This window comes from Saccostrea echinata, unplaced genomic scaffold (genome assembly GCF_033153115.1).
Source record: "Saccostrea echinata isolate AGI-Se365-2 ecotype Australia unplaced genomic scaffold, CSIRO_AGI_Sech_v1 ptg000009l, whole genome shotgun sequence".
NCBI classification, from domain to species: domain Eukaryota; kingdom Metazoa; phylum Mollusca; class Bivalvia; order Ostreida; family Ostreidae; genus Saccostrea; species Saccostrea echinata.
The window spans coordinates 23,424,453-23,448,755 of NW_026889758.1; the positions used below are offsets into that span (position 1 = coordinate 23,424,453).

General features: G+C 33.8%; 3 protein-coding genes across 3 annotated transcripts; 2 read left to right on the top strand and 1 right to left on the bottom strand.

The window, feature by feature from the left end:
• Nucleotides 1–411: 411 nt before the first annotated feature.
• LOC133183476 (uncharacterized) lies at nt 412–1,506 on the bottom strand. Its single transcript, XM_061318433.1, has one exon. It carries the CDS (start codon nt 1,406–1,408, stop codon nt 470–472), a length of 939 nt encoding a protein of 312 aa, XP_061174417.1. The 5' UTR covers nt 1,409–1,506; the 3' UTR covers nt 412–469.
• A 7,782-nt stretch (nt 1,507–9,288) lies between these two features.
• On the top strand, nt 9,289–10,488 carry LOC133182545 (papilin-like). Its single transcript, XM_061317393.1, has 2 exons — nt 9,289–9,481; nt 9,569–10,488. Exons 1-2 carry the CDS (start codon nt 9,289–9,291, stop codon nt 10,486–10,488), a joined length of 1,113 nt encoding a protein of 370 aa, XP_061173377.1.
• Nucleotides 10,489–18,604: 8,116 nt separating this feature from the next.
• Nucleotides 18,605–19,021, top strand: LOC133182546 (uncharacterized). The gene has a single exon (XM_061317394.1). The coding sequence runs from the start codon at nt 18,605–18,607 to the stop codon at nt 19,019–19,021; it is 417 nt and encodes a 138-aa protein (XP_061173378.1).
• Nucleotides 19,022–24,303: the final 5,282 nt, after the last annotated feature.

The window sequence follows — 24,303 nt, forward strand, 5'->3', positions numbered from 1 at the left end:
ACATTATTTTAAAACATTTTTGTCAAAATACGACCCAACGAGGTTTTTGTAAATAAGGCCATTATATTGACCATAGAATTTGCGAAATACTGACTATAAGCAATATAGTTTAAAGTCCTGTAACATCAACTCATTTGTCAGTAGCATGTCCCTATTTAAAATTGACCGTACTCAGGGTATGCTCTTGCGTACTGAATCATTTGGGAGTCATAAACACCATATCTTGTACCATCATTTTAGATTGAAGTTCAAAAATTATTACATGTCAATATAAAATACAAGTTACTCTGTCAAAAGATGTCATTGTTAAGGATTATCAAGAATCATAATCAGACGCATTGAACTGAGTGTCTCTTTACGATCTTCAAAATCAATTCTAAACCAGTTGAACTAAAGCAGTTGAAGCTGTATATGGTAAATAATTATAATGGCTGAAGCAGAAAACGTAAGAAAAACAGATCCCTTTTTGTTACATTTCTACGCTATGAATAAATCCCCCGATTTCACAAATAAGAAAATTGTTTGGTTTATCAGCAACATTAGATATACTTGTAGGACTATCCATCGACTCATACTCAAGATAACAAATAAACTCTCCGCATGAAGAAATATAATGAAGTTTGTTGTTCCATGGGTCAGCAACAATAAAATGGGAAGTGGCGTCTGAACACAAACCACGTGGGTAGAATGAATTTCTGTGTCCATAATATTGAAATATTAGTTCGCCATCACTGCGTACACAAATTACCGAGCTTTTCCCCTGGTCGGATACACAGAGATAACCTCTTGGACTCTCAACTACATACCATGGATCGCAATACAAAGGTTCCCTATCCTGATACTGTATTTCGCTGCAAACATTTCCATGTTGACTAAATGTGACTAGTTTTGCTTCTTTATTTCGTCGAAGAGTCAACAAAATATTACCAGCTTTAGTTGTGTTTACTCCTTGTGGTTGCCAGTCTCCTGTTGAGAAGAGATGTTTAATACGTCCCCTTATGTAAAACATCACCGCTTTTATCCCAAATTCCGTATAAAGTACACCATTAGAACACGACTTTACACAGAGAGGACTTTTGGTCGCCTTAAACGAATCAATTTCTTTTCCAGAGAGATTAAGTTTCTTTATCACTTTGCATTGTTCCGAGCAAATGTAAAATAATCCCATGTCTTGGTAACTTACATCACACATATTTTCAAACCCAGATGATAGGGTATCTTTTTTAAATAACTGCCTCCTTTTTTCTTCTTTTCCCTCTTCTGAGAGAACAATTTTGTGGGATATCGTAGAGGTCATTTTGATATGGACAGCTACACAGTCCTTACAAAGAGCTACCTTACAAGGCATACAACGAAAGATAACTTTATCATAACAAAACTGACATTCGTCATTGTTCAGCATGTCCATATCTGCAGAATTAAATAGGTAAATAAATGGCGGTGACAAATGGAACAATCGCTGACTGGTGTCACAAAGTGTCTATGTAGGACACATCATGGACGGTGAACAATGTATTGAAATCACCTAAAACAAATCGAAGTGAATCTAATATCAAGCGCGTATTAATATTAAAACTGCTTTTTTGTTTATTCAAAACAATAATACTTTTTTCCCAGAGACTTCATCATAAATTTGCTTTATATTTTAGATTAAAAATAAACTATGGTTCGTTCACCAATACACTACCGAGTATTAAATAATTTTCAAAGAATAAATATGGAAGACTTTTTGAATAACAATCGAATGTGAATAAAACGGACACTCGAGCAGTTGAAATTACTACATTAAAAAATATATGATTAGTTACTTAGCTATGTGCAGTGCATGAACATTTTAAAATATAACGTTTCAACTTACCTCTAGACCAGAAAAAACATGTACATGTATGTCGTAATTTAAGTACAAGATCCATTGATAAAACAATATGTAGGGTCACGTTCCTCTTATCACACTTATCTAAGCCACATTTAATGATCCTAAATTATGTACATATTAATTTTTTTTATCATTTGTAGTAGAAATGCTTACTTTGCCATTAACTTATTTAGAAGAGATATTGTATTTCCAATGTTTATACTTGGAATTCATATTCTTGTAAACGACGTATAAAATCACATTTTTAATCCCCAAATGATGCCAAGAAAATCTGGTTACTGGTTCCTGAAGAAAGTCCACATGGCTCAAAGTATTCTTGCGTTCAGAAAATCTTCTGTAGCCACAGACATATATTCATGGAGTGGCCTATGTGGTTATGTACTTCATTATGGTGTGTTTCAAATTGAGCAAACCTAGTTTGAAGACCATACTTTGAAATATAATGCAAATAGTGATTACGTTTGTACCAAGTGGCATACAATAACAACTAACAGAGCCAAAATTGTTTCAATGGCGAAACCTTTCTCGGTTTAACCGAATATGATGGTTGCTTTAGAGTACCTTGTATGTGTATCCCGTAGGTAGCATGAGGACTTTCAGTATAGCAGCATATACAAATGAAATTTCGGAAACTTATTGGTAAGCTATATCAGGTAGATATGTGGTTTATTAGCACAAAAAGTAATAATATTGAGGAGAATATTATTTGGGTATAGCCTTGAAACCTTAGCTTCCATATATGACATTTGATAGCATACGCCGTACGAAGTTGCTTTTTCTTTTATTTGTAAAGAAAAATTATCTTATAGGAAATGTTTTCTTTTAATTTTTTAAACTGCGTAAAGAATTATATAAAATTTTCTTTAAATGCGTTAACTAGTTTGCAACTAGCACAGCTACGATTTACTTGGACACCTCTTGTACTTTAATTTAAAAAATCGGGAGAATGCTGAATTTATGCGAAATTCTTTAACTTGTAAACACGTCTAGCACATCCTGGTATATTCGGAAGTTGTAGGTGAGGCGAGTAGCCGTGTGGCCGTCTGAAATATTTGTTAATTTAATTATTATTTGACGAAAGTTAAGTTATGTTTAAATTGAGATATTCTCACAGTTTATGCAAGTTCTTCATTGTTAAAGTCCTTTAACCTTTCATTTTATTTCAAGCAAACTTTAAAAAATTACATAGAAGTACGAAATATATCAACAATGTTTCTGGACGAAGTGAACTTCATTTATAGACATCAAAATCATTTAAATAACTTAATATTTGATAAAAGAAACTTTTAGAACACTGTTGACATAATTTCGCATACAAGGATCGTCTTGAAATAATAAGCGAACACAAAACAGAACGAAAACAACAGAAATAAATCATTTGACAATCCTAAATTATAGCAAGACAAACATTTTGTCATGATTATTATTTTATAAAATATATGAATTAAATAAAAACATTTATAAAAATGTATACGATAGGTCATTACTTTTCACTTTCTATACTTGTTGTCACCAAGAAGCACTACCGGAGATTATGGATGACGCAAGTAGCCATATGTAAGGAAAGTCTGGAAAAATCATGATTGTTTGTTTATTATAATAAAACCATTGTCCAAACTGTGATAATTATATTTTGATGTAGAGTTGTCTTTGTTATTATGCCTTTAGCATGATGCGGGATGAGTAGTTACATGTAATTGATGACAAAAAGGTGAAGATAACGATCGGTGATCGATCTAAAAAAAACTATAAACAATACAAATTTGTGAAGAGGGCATAAGACACGGACCCCTGGTAATTCCGAAAAGAGGAAAAGGTGCATAGGAGGATTAAGCATCCCGTGAGGACTATGTATTAAACAGGAAGACTGAATGAAATATCGAGATAGCTAAAAATTCCACTGACACAATACAAATCGGGAGTAGAGCAAACACGGACCTCTAAAATACATCAGAGGTGGGAGCAGGTGCCATGTATGAGTAAGCATCCCCTGTCGACCGGTCACACCCGCCATGTGCTCATTGTCATGATCGAGTGAACGGAAGAATCCGTAGACAATTCAGTGTTTAGATAACAGTCTAACAACTAGTATAAAAAACGTCAGTCAGCGTTAGACTTAATAACTACATTTCGTAGTCAAATTCAGTATAAAAACAAAAGACTAACAATCGGTATGAAATACGTTAGCCAAAAAAGACTCAAAGAGAGGTTATATTTGCTAACACGGTCCTTGTAACGACCATAAAATTTACGAAATACTGACTTCAAACGATGTTGTTGAAATCCTTGTAACATCAACTTATATGTCAGTGGCATGTCTTGGTTTAAAAATTTATCGTGCTCAAAACATCCTCTTGAGTATCGAATAAGTTGGGAGATGTAAAACAATATGCAGCTGATAGCGGGATATTACTACATAGCTAAGGAAAGTTGACGATAGAAAAGCTAGTCATCACGTTTGTCATATAATTTATTTGTTGGTTGGCACTTGTCGTTTATAGTCAGTAAAACATTAAAATATGAAACAGATGTGGCAGATTCTGTAGTGTCTTTTCAAGTTCCCTGGGATATATCGAGTCGTCATATGTGAATGGAAGTACTGTAACTATTAATACGTCGTCTATTTATCTAAATTACGATTTGAAGGCCACAACAAGTATTTTTTCTCAAGTAGAGGGTTTTAAATAAATTCTGCTTCACTGGAATATAAAAACAGGTTGGCTAATAAGGGGTCACAATTAGTTCCCTTCGAAATTCGTACAGTTGTTGAAAAACCTGGTCTCCGAAGACTAAATAAATGTTGCCAGTGAGGAACTCCAGCATCCTTTTAGTACGTGTGTAGAATCAGAGTGATTTTTAACAGAAAATTTTATGGATGACCAATCACAAGATACGAAAATTTCCGATTTTTATTGAAGAAGCTGTTGTCAATGATATCAAAAAAGTTTTAAATTGATCTTGAGGAATGGTTTGTAAAAAAAAAAAGTCGTACGTTTTGATTTTCCTGACTTTTGACAAATTTGGCAATTTCAAATGTTCTAAACGATCTTTGGAGTTTTTGAGAATCCACATCTGATTAACACAACCTCTCGAAAGAAATTTAACCAGAATTTTAGCATATATTTTAGCCTAGCTTTAAAAAAAAGCCACCGGCCTGTGTGTTCTTTGAAATAACCAGAAAACAGACTTTGGACAATCAAACTTGCAAACGTGTATTATCAAAGCGTATTGAAACATGGAGATAACGAACGGTAATCAAGCTCAAAAGTCAATTGAAACAATACGAATCGGAAGCAGAGCAAACTAGGATTTCTAAATCATCAAAGATGGGATCAGGTGCCATGGAGGAGTAACCATCCCCTGTCGACCAGTCACACCCGCCAGTCAGCATTCGACTTAATGATAAATTGTATTTGTTGTCAAGGTCATTGTTACGACCATAGATCTTGCAAAAAGATGACTTTAAAGAGGCGGGGGGGGGGGGTGGCCATTTTTAGACTATATTGATCTCCTTTAGAAGAAGAGCTCCATATGAAGATATAGAAAATGATCAAATTTTAAAACTAAAATTTTTGAAATTTTTCTTTGCCAAATGATAGTTGACAGCTTAAGATATCATATCTAAAAAATTAAGTTAAATCTGGTGGTTAATTTGTGGTTAATTTGTTGACCCCCCAGCCTCCTTAAACGGGACTGTTGATATCCTTGCTTCATCAACTTGTTTGTCAATAACTTGCCTCGTTTTAGAAATTTTTTGTACGTGGAGTATGCTCTTCCGTGTCGAATGAACTCGGCTATATAAACCCCATACGCACGTGATAAGGGTATACTGCTACATAAGGAAGGGAAGTTGACGTTGAACGTCTTTTTCTAGTAAAATATCCAAAATAGAACAAATGTGTCAGACCCTGTGATATCTTTTACTTTAAGTTTACTTTGATATATCGATTGGACATATGAACGGAGGTAACTATTGTTAATTGATAAAATGTCGTCAATATATCTAAATGTCGAGTTGAAGGTCACAGCAAGTGTCTACTTCTCATGTATAAGTTTTTGAAGAAATTCTGCTTCATATGAATATAAAAATAGGTCTGCTAATAACGGAGCGTAATTGATACCCATGGGAATTTCGACGGATTGTTGGAGACCTGTTCTCTAAAAACTACATAGATATTGTCAATCAGAAACTCAAGTATCTTTTTAATATCAAATTCAGAGTACTTGTGTGTACAATTAGAATGTTTTAAACAAAACAATTTTGCAAATAACCAATGACGAAGTAAATTTATGAGTTCCATTTTTATTGAAAAAGCAGCTGTCTATAATGTAAAGAAAGCCTGGACTTTCGTGGGGGATGGTTGTATAAAGTGTTGAAAAGTCATATGTTTTGCAGTTACAATGTATTTATTTAAGTAAAATTTTGTGATTTTATATTTTTTAAAACTTCGTTGGAGTTTTAATTATCCAAATCTGATTTACACCACTTTTGAATATATTGTTGTTCAGTACTCCTGAAGTTTCTCCTTCATTGCTGTTAAAATTTTAGCGTAAAGAAAAGAAGGAGGCTTGGTAGACCATTCATTGGAACCTGCTAAGTATCTTTGGTTGTAAGAATTTGGTGAATGTTAGGAATCCAGTAAAAGTATAGTAATTCAAATTTATTTGGTTGTTGGGAATATTAAAAAAATTTAAAACAGACATATGATTCTGAATAATTTATTTCTTAGAAATGGGTATAATTTGTTTGGCACAAGTATAAAAGATTAGTTATTTGCGAAAAAAAAAAACAGTTTAATAAAGAAGAATACAAGACGTATTCTACTAAAGTTTGTTACGTTTGAATTCTGCTGACACCATAATAAGAAACATGTTTGACGATGCTTCTGTGGTAATTTATTGTTAACATGCAGTGGTGCCATTAATCTGGTCTACAAGTAACTACAGTTGAATGATACTGTAATTGATTACAGACAGAAGTTGTCTCTATGATTTCTTCTAATGAAGTACACAGAAAAAAAATCGTCAGTATCACCGTCTACTTTGTTAAACTGCAAAGGACCATGTATGTAACAAAAGGGCAATGTCAGAGAAAACGAGAAAACACAGGATATACATATCTTACACACCGATGTACTATTCAATAGAAGTCATATCACGCTGACTCGCGTTTACAATCAGGGCAGTGTTGTTAGCTTCTTAACATTTTGTAATTAATACCTTTAACCTCATGTTTAAACACTGAAAAATATATAAATAATGTGATAAATCGAGAGATAAAAAACCATTTCTGGTTCGCTGCCTTCAGGTAGGTTAATCAAAATAGGCTCTTTGAATTTAAGATTAACTACGCTTGTTTCAAAGTTTATCCGCACAGGTGAATGGTTAAAATAACTATAAGATACGGAAACTGCATATTTCCATATGTGAGCGCTGAACTACATTGAAACATTGTTAGTCATGAAAACTTTGTAAAACTTTAATGAAATAAAGCAAAGTAGTAGATTGAAGGGATATATTCTATTCTAAAAATGAAAAACATATCATATAGGATATCTATGAATAATTTAATTTAACCCTCTTCCCCGCAGTCACGCATTTTAACGCATATACCATTTCCTATTTCTAACGCAGAATCACGCATATACCGTTTCCCCGCAATCACGCATTTTCACGCACTTTCAAAAATAAATTTAGTCTTCAATTTAATGCCAATTCCCTTCCAATTTATACTTGCTAAAATCTCATAAAATAAGAAATGTTATAATCTTATTAAAATACCGATATTATGTCAATTATTTACGCTAAACTTTAGAGAAACTTGTACCTCGCTATAAAGTGCTTGCGGGAAAAAGGTAACGTCATATTTCTATGACGTGAACATTAAGTGTATGTTGCGTCACAGTTCCGTAAGTTGTAAAGATTTAATGCATTGTTGTTAAGAAATAATGTTGAATCGACTCCTGATCCATAATATGAGTAAAATAAAAAATATTCCTAAAAATTTATACGATAGGTCATTAATTTTTTGCTTCTTATACTTGTCATCGAGAACCACTACAGGAGGTTATGGATGACGCAAGTAGCCATTTGTGAGGATAGTCTGGAAAAATCATGATTGCTTGTTAATTACATTATCCAAACTGTGATATTATTTAAACAATAAAATGTTTTCTTTGGTTGTCACTATGGGAATTAATGTTGCAGAAAAAAGCATATCCCGCGTAAGCAGGTTATGTAATTTTATCTGCAATAGTTGCAACGTGAATTCCCATACTAAAAAAAGAAAGCAAGGACAATTTATTGTTCATATTTATATCTGTACAAATAATCATCTTAAGTAGAATTAAGTAGATTAAATATTGTATTATTGATATTTGCAACTCTTTACGTTTCATTGGTGGAAGAGCCACTGCTCAAGAAATCTGTACATGTGATATGCTTAGCGTTTACTGACTTAAAAAGGACATTGTTTTTTTCCTTAAGAAATAAAGGAGAAAATATTCAGTGCATGTAAATATAATATTTTGTTGTGAAGGGTATCTGAAAATGTTGTCTTTGGTCTGATCCCTATAGCATTTTGCAGGTTGAGTAGTTACGTGTAAGAAATTTAATCCGTATTTTAGTATATTCTTTAGTCTTTTAAAAATGAAACTATCAGCCTGTGTATTGTTCGAAATAACCAGAGAACAGACTTGAGACAATCAAACTTGCAAACATGTATATGTATTATCAATGTGTCATGTTATAATTACCAATTTGTTGGGCACACAACTTGACACAAGTATAATAGATTACTTATTTGTCAAAAAATCAGTTTAATAAAGTAGAGTAAAAGACTTATTCTACCAAAGTTTGCTATGTTTGAATTCTGCTGACACCATAATAAGAAACATGTATAAAGATGATTCTGTTGTAATTTATTGACAACATGCAGTGGTGCCATTAATCTGGTCTTCCAGTTCCAGATTCGTAACTACAGTTGATTTCTTATAATGAAGTACACAGAAACAAAATGTCATAATCACCGTCTACTTTGTTAAACTGCAAAGAACAGTCTATGTAACAAAAGGGCAATGTCAGAGAAAATGTGAAAACACAGGATATACATCTCTAACACACCTATGTAGTATTCAATAGCAGTAATATTGCACTAACTTGCGTTAACAGTCAAGGCGGTGGTGTTAACGTCCTAACATTTTGTGAATAATACCTTGAACCTAATTTTTTAATTCTAAAAAATATATAAATAATGTGTAATCGAGAGATAAAAAAAAAATCATATTTTTAGTTTAGTAAATGTAACCATGTTTTAGTAGAGGGATAAATTAATATTTCTTAATTTTTACAGGTTCTCTGTCATGAATTTGTTTGCTTTGTGGATATCATTACTTCCCACTGTACTGGGAAGAATGCACAAGTTATCCACTGCCAATATAGAGGGGACGGGAACGTCTGGTGCATTTAATGAAAATGGTTCAAAGAAAATCAATCAAGGAATGACAATGAGTGCTTCAAACAGGATTCCTGGTAGTCCTGGAAGAGACCCTCCTGAAACCCTACCCCCTCCCCCAAGAGTCATGTTACGTCCTAGGGTCCCATTCAGTAAGTATGAATCCTGTTTGAATTATTCATTTCTCAAGATTTCATAAATCTACTCTTCTTAATCAATTGATTGTTTTTAATGGCTAGCATGCACGTTATTTGTGGACTCGGGATACTTTTGTCCCTTTGGGTCTCTTCCCTCCACCCAGTACTACTACGATCCATTTACTCAAAGATGCCAGTCTTTTTACTACCGGGGATGTGGCGGAACTCCAAATAGATTCTCCTCAAGAACCGAATGTCTCAGGAGTTGCGGTTGCTTCAGCGACATTGACTTTGGCAACATCTGTCCCATCAGTCCATTCGAACCACCTGTCTACAGATACACGATAAGATATGCCTTTGATCAGTTCTCTGGTACCTGTCAACCTTTCCGGTTCAGCTCATGCAACGGTAGAAGCAACGGTGGAAATAACAACTTCCGCTCACAACTTGATTGTCAGACCACTTGTGGCCCAAATTTTAATTCCGATTTAGGACCATTCCCAATCAATAGGGCACCAATAGGTGCATCGAATGGAGGAGTTGCTGTTATGCCCAATAGAGATATGTCACCCATCCCTTCTAACAATGCCCAGCAAGCCAGTAATGCAGCGTCAGTGAACACAATTCCTTCTGAATCTCCCTTTGAATCTCAAATTAACTTCGGCTCCTCTTCCATCATGGCAGAAAAAGGATCCTCGAATGGAAACATGGGAATTTCCGCATCTGAATTTAACTTTGGATCCTCTTCACTTTCAGCTGGGAACATGCCATTTACTGAAAGGAATAGCATGATGCCCTCATTCACTAACAGTGGAAACGTTGGGATTCCTTCATCTATGTTCATTTCCCAGCCTGGATCTTCTTCATTTTCTGGAAACTCAGCATTTAACGGGGGACTTGGAATACCCTCACCAATCAATATGATATATTCAGTCTTGGGCACTCGTGGACCTGCAACCTTTCAATCCGGAAATGGATTGTTAAATGGAATGACAACAGGATCGAAAAATAATGCATACTAATAAATCAATTATTGGACATATGAAGTGTGTTCTTACTATCATTTTTGTATAATTATGAGTAACCAAATATGAGCTAAATGATGAACATATAAATAGAGAATAATACATGCCCTTTTCCATATCACATCCTCTATCAGCCCGGCCCGAGCTAGCCAGAAGGCTGAAGACCCGAGGGCTAATACAGGATGTGATACGAAAAGGGTATGATGAAGAGAATATTACATACTAAAATGTACATCATATGTCATGTGAGCCCAAGTGGCCCCACATCAGCCCGAGGCTGGAGCTACTCGGGCTGATATGACATATGAAATGGATTTCAGCATGTATTATTTTATTTATCATATTTAAAATTCTTGATATCTGAATTCAAAGAGAGTCATTTTAGAATGTACCGTGCACGTTTAATGACCTTTTTCTTTAAAATCTAGTAGAGCCAATTTTAGGTCCTTGGAAACAAATAAAGTCCACAAATTTTAGTAAACAGAGAATACTACATGGCAAATTCAGTTTTACATCCCATATTGACCCGAGACTCCAATATCAGCCCAAAGGCCAGAGGGCTGATATTGGTCAAGGGTTGATGTGGGATGTGATACAGAGATTTTGATAGGTATTGTTGTTTTATTATATATCTGAAAAGTAAGTGTTGTTAATTCATATATATACATGTAAATACATTTTATAATAATTGAACACTGTAATTGAATCATGGTTTCTACTGACAATTAATCACAGGCTCATAGCAGGAAGAAATACTTTGTGCAGTTGGTTTAGGAGCAGAAGTATATTACCCCCTCTCCCTCACCATCTTTTTTTTCTAACTTTAAAACCTTAATTTCACTAATTTATTGACGTTTTCTCTTTACATGTTATTATATGTTACTGCACCATCACCCTGATCTTTAGGCATTCTTCTGGTGTCGGTATAAGTATCCTAAATGTATGTTTATGGTCCTTCCAACCAAGCTCTTTCTTTACTCCTCACTAAGATATTAACAGTACTGAAGGAGAAACTTCAAGAGTACTGTGCAACAATATATTCGGGAAGTGGTGTAAATCAGATGTGGATGCTTAAAAATTCCAAGGAACTTTTGGAAAATTTGAAATCACAAGATTTTACCAAAATCAACAGTTAAAAAACTTACGACTTTTCAACTTTATACACAACCATTCCCCACAATAAATTAAAGTCCAGGCTTTTTGATATCATTGACAGCTGCTTTATCAATAAAAATGGAACTCGTAAATTTACTTACCTTGTCATTGGTCATTTGCAAAATTATTTTGTTAAAAAACATTCTGATTGTACACACAAGTACTCTGAAGTTGACATTAAAAAAGTTGAGTTTCTGATTGGCAATATCTATGTGGTTTTTGGAGACCAGGTCTTCCAACAATCTATTGGAATTCCCATGGGTACCAATTGCGCCCCGTTATTAGCAGACCTTTTTTGTATTCATATGAAGCAGAATTTGTCCAAAATCTTGTACGTGAAAAGAAGAAATCACTTGCTGTGGCCTTCAACTCGACATTTAGATATATCGACGACGTATTGTCAATTAACAATGGCTATTTCCATTCTTATGTCGATACGATATATCCCGGTGAGCTTGAGATTAAAGATACTACAGAGTCCGACACATCTGTTTCATATTTGGATATTTTAATTGAAAAAGACGTTGTAATCTAACAACCAAGCTTTATTATAAATGTGATGACTTTAACTTTTCAATCGTCAACTTCCCTTACTTATGCAGCAATATACCTTCATCACCTGCATACAGGGTATATATCTCTCAGTTGATTCGATACGCTCTATATATGTACAATTTCTAAAACGAGGCCAGCTATTGACAAACAAGTTGATGAAACAAGAATATCAGCTGTCTCGTTTAAAGTCATCATTTTGTAAGTTCTATGGTCGATACAATGACCTTGTCAGCAAATACAATTTATCACTGAGTCAAATGCTGACTGACGTTTTTCATACTGATTGCTAGACCATTATTCATACACTGAATTGTCGACGGATTTTCCCGTTATTTCCCGATCATGACAAGGAGCACACGCCGGGTGTGACCGGTCGGCAAGGAATGCTCACTTCTCCATGGCACCTGATCCCACCTCTGATGTTTGGAGGTCCGTGTTTGCTCTGCTCATACTTTGTATTGTTTAATGGACTTTTGAGCTCGATTACTGTTCGTTATCTCCATATATTTCATTGGTCCCCAGTACCAATTGATAAGTGCACATTGATAAACAATTGAATGATGGTGCTTTCATATTGCATATATAATTGCTACATTGGCCATATGCTTTGCCAATTAACTTCGGGTTCAGCATTACACATTTGTATTGGATATTTATATGGAATATTGGTATTGCATACGGCAATGAGAAAAGGAAAAGTAAGCTCTAAAAACTAGCCAACACTTCAAAGTTAAACATCCATGACGATCTTGTCTTTGAGTTTAAATGTTATTCTTAAGTTAATCCAAAAAGGAAGGTCATATAATGAAATATGAATAAAGAAACAGTGTTCAAGCTCAAAAGTCCATTCAAATAATACAAATCAGGAGCAAAGCAAACACGGACTTCTAAAACATCAGAGGTGGGATCAGGTGCCACGGAGAAGTGACCTGCTTTGTTAGCGGGGACCAGTGCAAACTGATCGTGTAATCTAATTCTTTTTTCATTTCTGAATTATTGAATATTTTTTGCAATTCATCTACTGCTAAACTACTTCATAGGATACTGATTCTCACCCTTCTTTCGTAAAAAACTTTGTGTAACATTTTTAAAGGTTCCCCTTGCTTCATGGCAAGCAACTTAGAACTATATTAAAATAGCGGAAATAACAACTTTTCATTTAGGTTTATGCATTTTTATCAGATAGACAAAGACAAATAAGAATCATATGTCAACTCGATATATCCTAGTGAGAACTCGAAAGAAAAGACACCACAGAGTCTGCCACACTTTTTTCATATTTGGATGTTTAATGACAATAAACGATAAGCGCAAACTAACATCTAATTTGTATGACAAACAAGATGACTTGGTTAGTTGTTTGAACACATTTTATTATACTTTAAATTACAAAGATATTGGGCACAAGTTCTAAAAACTTATTACGCCCTCTCCCTACATGTGTATTACAAATTTAAATTGAGTCAAAGTGAAACATGATTACAGTTTAAATTTGAAGTTAAATTAAGTCACAGTTAAGCATGAAGATTTAAAGCATACAATATTTGCAAAATGTACAGATCAATGCATTTTGTAGATGCATGTATGTAATTTTGTATATACATATACCGGTATATTTATCAATATAAACAAGGAAATCTACCAGAATGTTTAATAAATACTTAAACAGAAGAGAAAAGACGTTCATTCTCTTCGGCACTCAATGAATCTATCCTCTATAATAAGACACGTGTATCTGAAATGTGAATTTATCAACTAGTTAAAATTTATTGAAAAATTCCTTTCTTGATTTCAAATACTTTGAACATATAAAAGAAATAATGATATGTATCTTCTATTTCTCGACACGAGCATAGAGAACTTGAGATTAAAATGCATCTGTGAAGGTCGTTATTCAATACACAGACATGACGAAGTCTGGTATAAAGAGCATTAAATCGTCTATTAGCATATTCAAAATACGATGGTGGAGCAGATTTCTCAATACTTATTTAATATCTGAAATTTGACATTGATCGTAATTTTCTTTTTATTTCAAGTGGTAGAGTCCCAACTTTATGTTGCCAACACTTTATAAATTTTTGTGTTCTACCGTTTTAATTTTAAATTTTACTGCAGTCAGGAGTGCAACCAACTGTTTTTATTATCAATGAACTTCATCTATCTTTACTAAAAATAAATTGCAGAAAATGTTTGATACTCTTTGTAGTTGAGATCATTATGTCTATCAACAAATTACTGATATTTTTGGACATTTTACGGACAATTCACAGAATAGTTTTCATCACCAAACATATATTTTAAAAGTTATATTACATAAGCAAACAATCATATTTTGAAGTCATTAAAATATGAAAAACTTGCCGTAAAAATAGCAGAACGACGAACTGTTTTACAAACTTTGAATGAATTATTGTGTGTAATAAATTTTTAAGCAATGTTTAATTAAAAAAAAAAGTCTGATGCCATAAGAGTGCCACAAAATAAGGTAAAATAGGATCACTTCAAAATCTGGTATGTTTTGTAAGAAAATAGATAAATTTTTTTTAAAAATGGCCTATATTTAAAAAAATTTACTAAAATGGACGAAAAAAAAATTCGGGAATTTGTTGCATTATATTACTTCATATCAAAACTTTTCAAACCAGAATTGAAACAATTAATGTAAAATAACAATCAAAAAGCCAATTTCTTTCACAAATACGAAGGTTGATCCAAAAGCAATGTCAGCTCTAAAATCTTTAATAATCAAATGTTATCAACACAATTACACATACAAATACCAATATCTATTTTGATTTTTGACTTAAAATTTCATTTGATTACATAAAATACTTTAATTTCTAAAATATTGAGATAAACACAACATTAGGTTTTGTCTATCGACGCACGGCAAGAATGTTACCGACGCCGTTATAACGTTACTTTTCGGCACTCATTTTCAGTTCACCCGCAAATCTTTTTAGCCCCTCACGTGCTTCTTTTTAAATATCTTGATACTTTTTAATACTTCCATTTTGCTACAAACCGTCTTATTTTGAGTTGTAGTATTAAAATTTTTTTAACCTTGCCCAAATGTTATTTCTAAAATCATTCCTTTTTGCGTAAATCTTATGCATCATCTGATTCGAAATGGGTGTCAAAGAGAAACGTCATAACGATGTCGATACATTTTTGCCGTGCGGCGATAAACGAGACCCAGGGTTGTGTTTATTTTAATATTTTAACCCTCGTACAAGAGAAGAAACTAAATCAAGGTTAAGATCTTATCATTTACATCAATGACACAAGTATGAAGGATAAAAACTATAATTTCTTTTGATTATTTATTTCATAAAGTTTTTAAGGATGTAGTAATATTTTCCCTTTTCAAATAATGCTCTACTTATAAAAATTCTGAAACTTTACTATGCATTTGTATGATATTATAATTGAAAAATATGTTATTATAGGTTGATTTTCTTTTTTAAAAAAATCAATTTGTGGGTCATCATTTTTGAATTCACTCAATTGCTACCTATTTTTATCGACATGTCTGTTGCGACCGGTGTAAAGACGAATAATGACCCCCGTAGAAAAATGACGGGGGGGGGGTCATCGAAAAATGACCCCCAAGCTGTAGAAAAATGTCATTTTTTGTAGAAAAAGAACCCTAGGGATCAGTTTTCTACCTGTGCGACCTATAAGAAATTGACCCCCGTTGAAAAATGACCCCCATACAAAGTTCAAAATAGACGATTGATGCTAAGGTTTGGATCTGAACGGGTAATTCTCTTACATTTTTCTGATTAAAACTAGACGTAAACGCAATTAAGATTTGTTTAAAAACATTGCATGTGTTTCTTTCTATTGTGTTCTCAGCTCTAAATTAAATTTGCACAATAGATACGTCACAGTGGCTATTGGTTAAAGGTAAGTCAGGACTACATATCGTTATCGCTAGACTTATTATTTTGTCCGAACATTTTCTCTAACATGACTTGGATAAAGTTAATGAAACGTTTCAGAAATGACGATCAGCAACTCTAAATGTTTATTATACATTTCGATTTTTAAAACTGACCACCGTTGTCATGGGAAAAAAATGTCAACTAATATTATTACGGTTAGCTTGTAAAATCTTTGTGAGACTTCACAAATGCATTTACATTTAAGATTTTTGGAACTGTTTCCATTGTCATGGAAACGATTGGACAAATATTTTCTTACAACGAAAGAGTGAACTAACGTGCACAGGTACAAAACTGCCGTTACATGATTATTTTGTATGGATCTTTGTGTTTGTCTATTGTGTGAGGCGCCGCATTGGAAGGATGAGTGCACTTAAGCTATGAGAGCTGGGTCCCGGTGTTTTGCGCAAAATAAAATTCCAAAGTTCATAAACTTTATGTTTTATAGGTATTAAACAATGTCTTAAGAGCAGGTTTTGGTATATTATACTACATGAAAGTATTTAATAATGCCGAGCGACACTAGCTTTTGAGACGGGGGTCTAACGGTTTTGTCACATTTCTATTGTTATTCATATGCATACCAGTTTTCAACGACATTGTTTACATCGAGCCGCAACTTGTCCATTGGTCTCATTTGCACAGAATGTGTATTTTGATTTAAACTTCAACATATCCAAAGGACAATGTTGGACAAATTGCGGCTCATATCTAATTTTTTGAAAAAGTCTCCAAACTACGGTCGAATTAGCCACTAAATTAACAGTTCACCGAGTGTCAACGATTGATATTATAATCACTTTACTCACGTGACATTCCACTGTTCGATACGCTAAGGCTTTCATTGAGCATTTCATTGTGTTTGTTATTGAAAGTTTCTATTGTGACAGTATATATCGTACTTTCAACTTCAAACTATGGAAGATTTTTGCGCAAATTTTAATAGGGTTTGAAGATTATATGTCTCTTATTTTACTTTGTATTTTTCATTACGGGTGTTTTGAAAGAATTCTGGTATTGACAGTGTGATTAGTAAGTACATGTACAGGCTCATGTCGCCTCTGTATAATGGTCTGCAGGGCGAGACATCTTCCCCATCCCTAAACACTAGAATCATTTATTATTTGTGCACCATAAAACTACACAATCTCTCTCTTCTCCATTTAAATTCGCAGTGCGAAAAAAAAATCATATATGTGCTAATGTTTACATTCCACATCCATGCGATTTAAATGACTCCGCCTATTTGCGGATACCTTAAATTCGTAAGTGGTCCCGTTTAAATTTCCGGAATTTAAGGTTTGTATATGTTCTTTTCAATGACATTGTCTGTAATTATAGAAATATGTATGACAAAAAATTCAAGGAATAAATATCAAAAGAATATGCTTGCACAATAATCATAGATTAATTAAGCGATATATTGTAATGTAAAGCTTAAAATGGGTAGCCGAAAAGGTTCCAAATGACGTACTAAAGTGCACTCATTCTTTATTGCCATTTGTAAAGACGAATAATCACCCCCATAGAATAATGACTGGGCGTCATTTTTCGACGTCGAATAATGACCCCCGGTCATTATTCATGGGCGAAAAATGACCCCCGGTCATTATTTGAAGTCGAAAAATGACCTTTTTGCCCGTAGAAAAAGTGTCATCACCCTAAAAACATGCATACCCCACGTGAAGAAAAATGACCCCCGTAGAATAATGACCCCTTGTGAACTAAAGCGGATTAAAGTTGAAACTTTTAGGGGGCAAAATAAAAAATAATAAATCAAGAGACCTGTTGCCCAAAATGCTGACTTGAGCTTTATTGGGAATAAATCAATGATATATTGATCTCATTACATTATACAATCATTGCTGTTTTTAAGGTCAATTCAATAATTCAGAATCTAGTGGAGTTAAAGATTTATCGATTCCAAAGGGTGAGGAGAGCATTGTTTTTCGATGGTGGAAAATCACTGATCGTCCTGACAAAAAAAACAGTAATAATTGTTTTATTATATGATTCAACGATTAAATTGATACAAACTGATTAAGCAGACATGTCAAGTTTCTTGTTTACATTTGCTCGAGTCCTAATCAAACACAGTGAAAGAATAGGAGTTAACATAAGCATAACCAGTATTAACTTTTGCATTTAAAATCTAGTTTTGGTACAATGTAGAAAAAATAAATGTCAGGCATAGCATCGACCAGATCTTTGCACTCCGCAACATCATAGAGCAGTGCACAGAGTGGCAGAAACAACTGTATGTAAACTTTGTGGACTTTGAAAAGGCATTTGACAGCATACATCGAGATAGCCTTTGGAGCATTCTACGTCATTATGGTATTCCATCCAAACTGGTCCACCTGATCAAGAGTTTTTATAACAACTTCAGATGCTCAGTAGGACACAATGACACCTTCTTCGATGTTAAAACCGGAGTCAGACAAGGATGCGTAATGTCTGCAGTATTATTCAACTTGGTCATCGATTGGGTCATGCGGAAGACAACAGAAGACTCTCCAAGGGGGATCCGCTGGTGCCTGTTCTCAACTTTAGAGGATCTGGACTTTGCGGATGACCTTGCGCTTATGTCTCACACACACCAGCATATCCAAGAGAAGACCAACAGGCTGCAAATCTACGGACATCAGGTGGGGCTACGCATCAGTACGAAGAAGACGGAGACAATGACACTTAATGTGGAATTACCTGCTGCTGTTAAGATCAATGGTGAAGAACTACGCCAGACGGATAATTTTATTTACCTGGGTAGCATCATTAAACCAGAGGGCGGCACAAAGGAGGACATCCACAGCAGACTGGGCAAGGCCAGGGGAGTATTTAGGGAAATGAATAACATCTGCAGAGTATAGCACCAGCACCAAGCTGAAGCTTTACCAGAGCTGTGTTGTATCAAATAGCCTATATGGATTGGAATGCTGGAGAATAACAGAGACGGATCTTAGCAAATTACGATCCTTCCATACCACACGCCTCCGCCGAATACTCAGGATTTTCTGGCCCGAGAAGATAACAAAAGAAGACCTGCTGCGCTGATGCAAACAAGAGGACATGGGTACCATCATTACCGATCGCCGATGGAGATGGATTTGACATGTTCTCCGAAAAGATCCCCAGTCAACAACAAGAACAGCACTGCATTGGACCCCAGAGGGCAAAAGAAAGAGGGGAGGCCTAGAACATCATGGCGAAGGACAGTTGATAGCGAGATGAAAGCTATGCACCGACCTGGGGATCATTGACGAGGCTGGCCAAGGATAGACAAGAGTTGAGGAAGTTTGTTGCTGCCCTACACACCACAGGATGTAAAGGACAATGATGATGATGATAGCATCGAAAGGGGAAATGGTGCATTATAAGAGGCAAAAAATACTTTTAGTTAAAAATATCTTTGACAAACCCCTTAAAAAGTTTATTGATGTAAGTGGGATTTTCTTTTACTCTACTGTATCAAAGTGAAAATCTTGTTCACTCAAGTAGGAGAGATTTGTTAACTATACTGTATAAGAAAGAGGGGGTGGTTACCAGACTTTCAATGAACATTTTCAAATTAGAAATTGCTAAAATTTACACTCAGAAAAGGGGGAACAATACCTCCCTCTTCTCTTATTCTTTGTGCTTGAATATTATGTTCACTTGAGTAGAATTCAGATGCAGGTGAAATACCTTTTCAGAATTGTTTTTAATCTATTTTTAGTTCAATGTAAGAAAAATAAATCCTTATACATGTACATGTATTCACCTTGAAGGTCAATAAAATAATCTGTCTTTAATTATAAATTGAAGACATTAATCTACTTCAATATACACTGTATTGAAAAATATTTCCATATTGATTTGACAAATGTATCACTGTTTTAAAATGGAATAAAAAATATTCCTCTTACATGTATGTATCCTATTCTCAGATGACCATGTTAACAGACTTGAATGTACATTATACTGGGATTCTCCTGTATTACTTCTATATACTTGAAAAGAAATCTGCATAGAGTAGACCACTGTTTATAAATAAAATTGAATGCACATTATAAGATTGTATATATTTCAGACATGCAGAAATTTTATGTCCTTCTTATGTTTGTCATGTCTGCTTCATATTTGGACGTTCTACTGACTATAGACGATAAGGACCAACTAACAACTAAATTGTCTGACAAACGGGGTGACTTCAGCCTTTTCTATTGTCAGTATGTCTATCGCACGAGTTATTACGTCATTTTCGATACATTCTATCTCATTTGCACGACTTTTTATGTCATTCAAAATATACATATATATTACATTGCATAACTTTCCGTATTTATTTCTGAAAACTTATCTCATTCTTTTTTTCCTTCATTTTTTTTTTAAAATTTGATCCTACTCAAAGCATGCTGATTACCTCGGGAGACATGTTTACCAATGAAAAGCCAGAACATCCCGCTTGTCTGTTATTTGGCTATGAATGTCTATAATCAGTCAAATATCCAAATATGAAACAAATGGAAGACAATCATAAAGGGAAATTACATTAACAGTTATAACCAATAGTAGCCATTTTGCGATTTTCAATATGTGCTGAGAACACAGTAGGCTTAAAAGATAGAAATATGCAGGTAAATGTAATGCGGTTTTATTGCATTTTAATTGCGCGTTCGTTCAGTGTTGGTCGAAAAAGGCATGAAGAAGAATATCAAACATTGAGGTTCAAACCTTTGCATCAATCACCAGTTATAAATTTTGTATCATGCATTCTGTTGGAAAGGGGGTCATTTTTCAACGGTGTCAATTTTTTATAGGATGCACACATAAAATAATGACCCCTAGGTCTCCTTTTCTACAAAAAAATAATTTTTTTCTACGGCTGGGGGGTCATTTTTTGTCGTTGAAATATGACCCCCTGGTCATTATCCTATGGGGGTCATTATTCGTCTTTACACCATTCAGTAAATCACCTATTCGAATAGATGATGTCCCCTGTTTAAAAAGGTGATGTCACTCATTCCAATTAAATAGGTGATATCACCTATTTGAATAAGTTATATCAATTATTCGAATAGCCTATTGGAAATGAATAGGTGATATCACCTATTGGAATTGGTGATATCAGCTATTTGAGTTGAAAACGTGATATCACCTATTCGAATAGGTGATATCACCTATTGGAATTGGTGATATCACATTTTTTTGAATTGGTGATATCACCAATTTTAATTAGTGATATCACCTATTTGAATTAGTGGTATCACCTATTTGCATTTCTTATAACATTAAATATGAATGCTCCCTTCATCAAGACAATCTAGCTTCAATGCAATGTAAAGGATGAGCTTTCAAAAAGCTTCAATCGGGCTGTCCTTTTCCCCTGTGTTTTAGTCCAAGACATTTAAAACACCATTTGTTTTAAATTCTTTGAAGTTAAATAAATTTCACTTGCAGTCAGTTTAGCCACATTTATTGTTACTTTCTCTCTTTATATGTGTGAAAAGAAACTGAACTTTTTACTTCCTGTATAGAGTAAATGTATGCACTATAGTCTTGTGAGCAGTTGTTATTTCATGCTTAATTTGAATAAGTGATATCACCTATTCAAATATGGGGTATCACCAATTCAAAAGCTGAATAGGTGATATCAAAAACTGAATAGGTGATATCACATATTTGAATCGGTGATATCACTTAATGGTGGTAAATACCAATTCCGCCCCCCATACCACTGCTTGCAATAGCATACATTCTAGTCTTGGTCCTTTTATCATTTGTTTCATATTTCAATATTGTACTGATTATAGACGTTTATGACCATTGACTTTAGATGTCTCTAAAACATCAAGTACAGTCAAGTCTCGTTAACTCGATGGGACTGAGAAAAAAAACTAAAATACATAAGAAATACGTGGTTAGGACTTCCCAATCAATTTGACATATCCATGGTATTCGAGATATCCGTGTTCGAGCTACTGAAGTTCAAATGAAATTCTTCTTATTTTAAAAATTGTATGGAACTCTTGCTATATGTCCGAAAATTACATGTATGTACACTATTTAAATCATTGGCTTTAAGAACACAATTTAAATCATTGACTTAAAAAGGGCATTCGGACGCAACTTAATTAACCGGTAGATAGACATTGTAAGCAACTCTCTCTCTCTCTCTCTCTCTCTCTCTCTGGTGGATAGTATAAGCGAAAATAAAAAGATATGTTGTTGTTGTTTTTGTTGTTTTGTTTTTTAAAAACAATGATACAAAAGTCAAATCATAATGAAAGCATTTCCACATAGTGTACATAAACGATTCCTTATAAAAGACTTTTGAAAGATTTAATGAAAACAACAAATCATCGTAATATCTTCAATTTACCCCCAGGTGAGCATTTTGATCCATGGCCATCTAGATTTTTTAGTTCTTAATTTTTTCAATCCAAAAAAATAAATTCCTAATAAAATCTACCAGGGGTCATTATTCTAAGGGGGTCATTTTTCTTCACGTAGAGTATGCAGATTTTAAGGGTGATGCCACTTTTTCTACAGGCAAAAGGTTCATATTTCGACGGCAAAAAATGACCGGGGGTCATTTTTCGACGTCGAATAATGACCGGGAGTCATTTTTCGACGTCGAAAAATGACCCCCGGTCATTATTCTACGGGGGTCATTATTCGTCTTTACACCGGCTCTTAAACCAACGAGTTCCGATGAACGCGAGCGTTCTACCGACTCAGCTACAATGACGGTTAAATGTTGAATTTAAGACCACAGCAAGAGATTTCTTCCTGAAGAATGTTTATAGTTCTAATTTTTTGAATAAATTCTGCTTTATAACAATTCAGTGCCTGCTAATAGAGGTTCAAAGCATCGGATTTACAACAGATTGTTAGAAGACGTCGTCTCCAAATATTTCATAGATTTTGTCAATGACGAACTCAAGCATCTTCTTTATATCAACTTCAGAGTATGTGTTTGTAGAATCAGAATGGGGGTTTTCTTTGTTAAAAAGTAAGATTGTAGGTGATCACAAGATATGAAAATTTCGGTGTCTCATTTTTAAAGAAGAAGCAGGTGTTGACTGTGATGTCAAAACGCCTGGTCTATGATTTTTCGAGGGGAATATTAGTCTAATGTGTTGAAAATTTAAACGTTTTGATGGTGTTGTTTTGGCAAAATTTTGTGATTTCAATTTTTTTTAAAGTTCTTTGGAATTTTTTAGAACCCAAATTGATTAATAAAGATTACAAACATTTCTCGAATTACGTTGTACTTCCTTTTGGTAAAAAATGCTACAGTTAAGCATAAGCAAATTTAATGACTACCGACTTCTCATTAAATTATTTAAATATTATTAAAGCTAAAATTCTTTGGCAGTTGGCTGTAATTCTAGAAGAACTGAGGATTTTTATGTGTAGCCTGTTAATGTACGGACATTAATTTAATACCAAGGTTAACGACGATCGTGTGAGGAACTTAAATATCGGTCATGTATAATTTAAGAACATATCCTTCTAACAACAATATTGTATTCCCATATTTCAGAATAACTAAATGCATTTTAATCAACAGAATTTCTCTTTTTCCCAAGAGAACTGATATTGTTTCTTGATTAATATATCAGCCAAAATGTTGCTCAAAAGACATTTAAAAAATTATTTAAATCTAAGTAAATTACTTTCAAAACAGTTTATGCAGATGAAAACACAACTTTTTTTTTGTTGGTTGGTTGCTTAACATCCCTTAATAGTATTCTTTAAAATCAAATGATGCAATGCTTTTACATTGAAAAATGTAAGAGATTGTAGGAGATTGTAGGAAATGTAATACCATGATAAATTCATGAAAACATTATGAGATATAGCAATCAGGAAACAAAAATCTTTTCCCTCAAATCAAAGCTCAATTTGAGATACAAGACATTATATTCTTAGCTAAAAAAAATTACTTCAATGAATAATATTAATAAAACTGAAAATCAAACACATATATAAAGAGAGGAATGAAAGCATATTTAACTCAATTAAATTCAAATTTGTATAAAGGAAACAAGCAATCGGACCAACATATTTCTGTGTTTTTGCATATATTTTTTCTTGGAAATCATCAATTACAGGGCTGATTCATTGAAAGATTAGTTACAATTTAGTCTTTTATGCAGAAACGTGT

Excerpts from the sequence above, each read along its gene's own strand:
- LOC133183476 (XM_061318433.1), bottom strand. The coding sequence starts at position 1,408 with ATGGACATGCTGAACAATGACGAATGTCAGTTTTGTTATGATAAAGTT.
- LOC133182545 (XM_061317393.1), top strand. The coding sequence starts at position 9,289 with ATGCACAAGTTATCCACTGCCAATATAGAGGGGACGGGAACGTCTGGT. Across the intron at positions 9,482-9,568 it reads ACGTCCTAGGGTCCCATTCA|CATGCACGTTATTTGTGGAC; the intron begins GTAAGTATGAAT and ends TTTAATGGCTAG.
- LOC133182546 (XM_061317394.1), top strand. The coding sequence starts at position 18,605 with ATGTCTGCAGTATTATTCAACTTGGTCATCGATTGGGTCATGCGGAAG.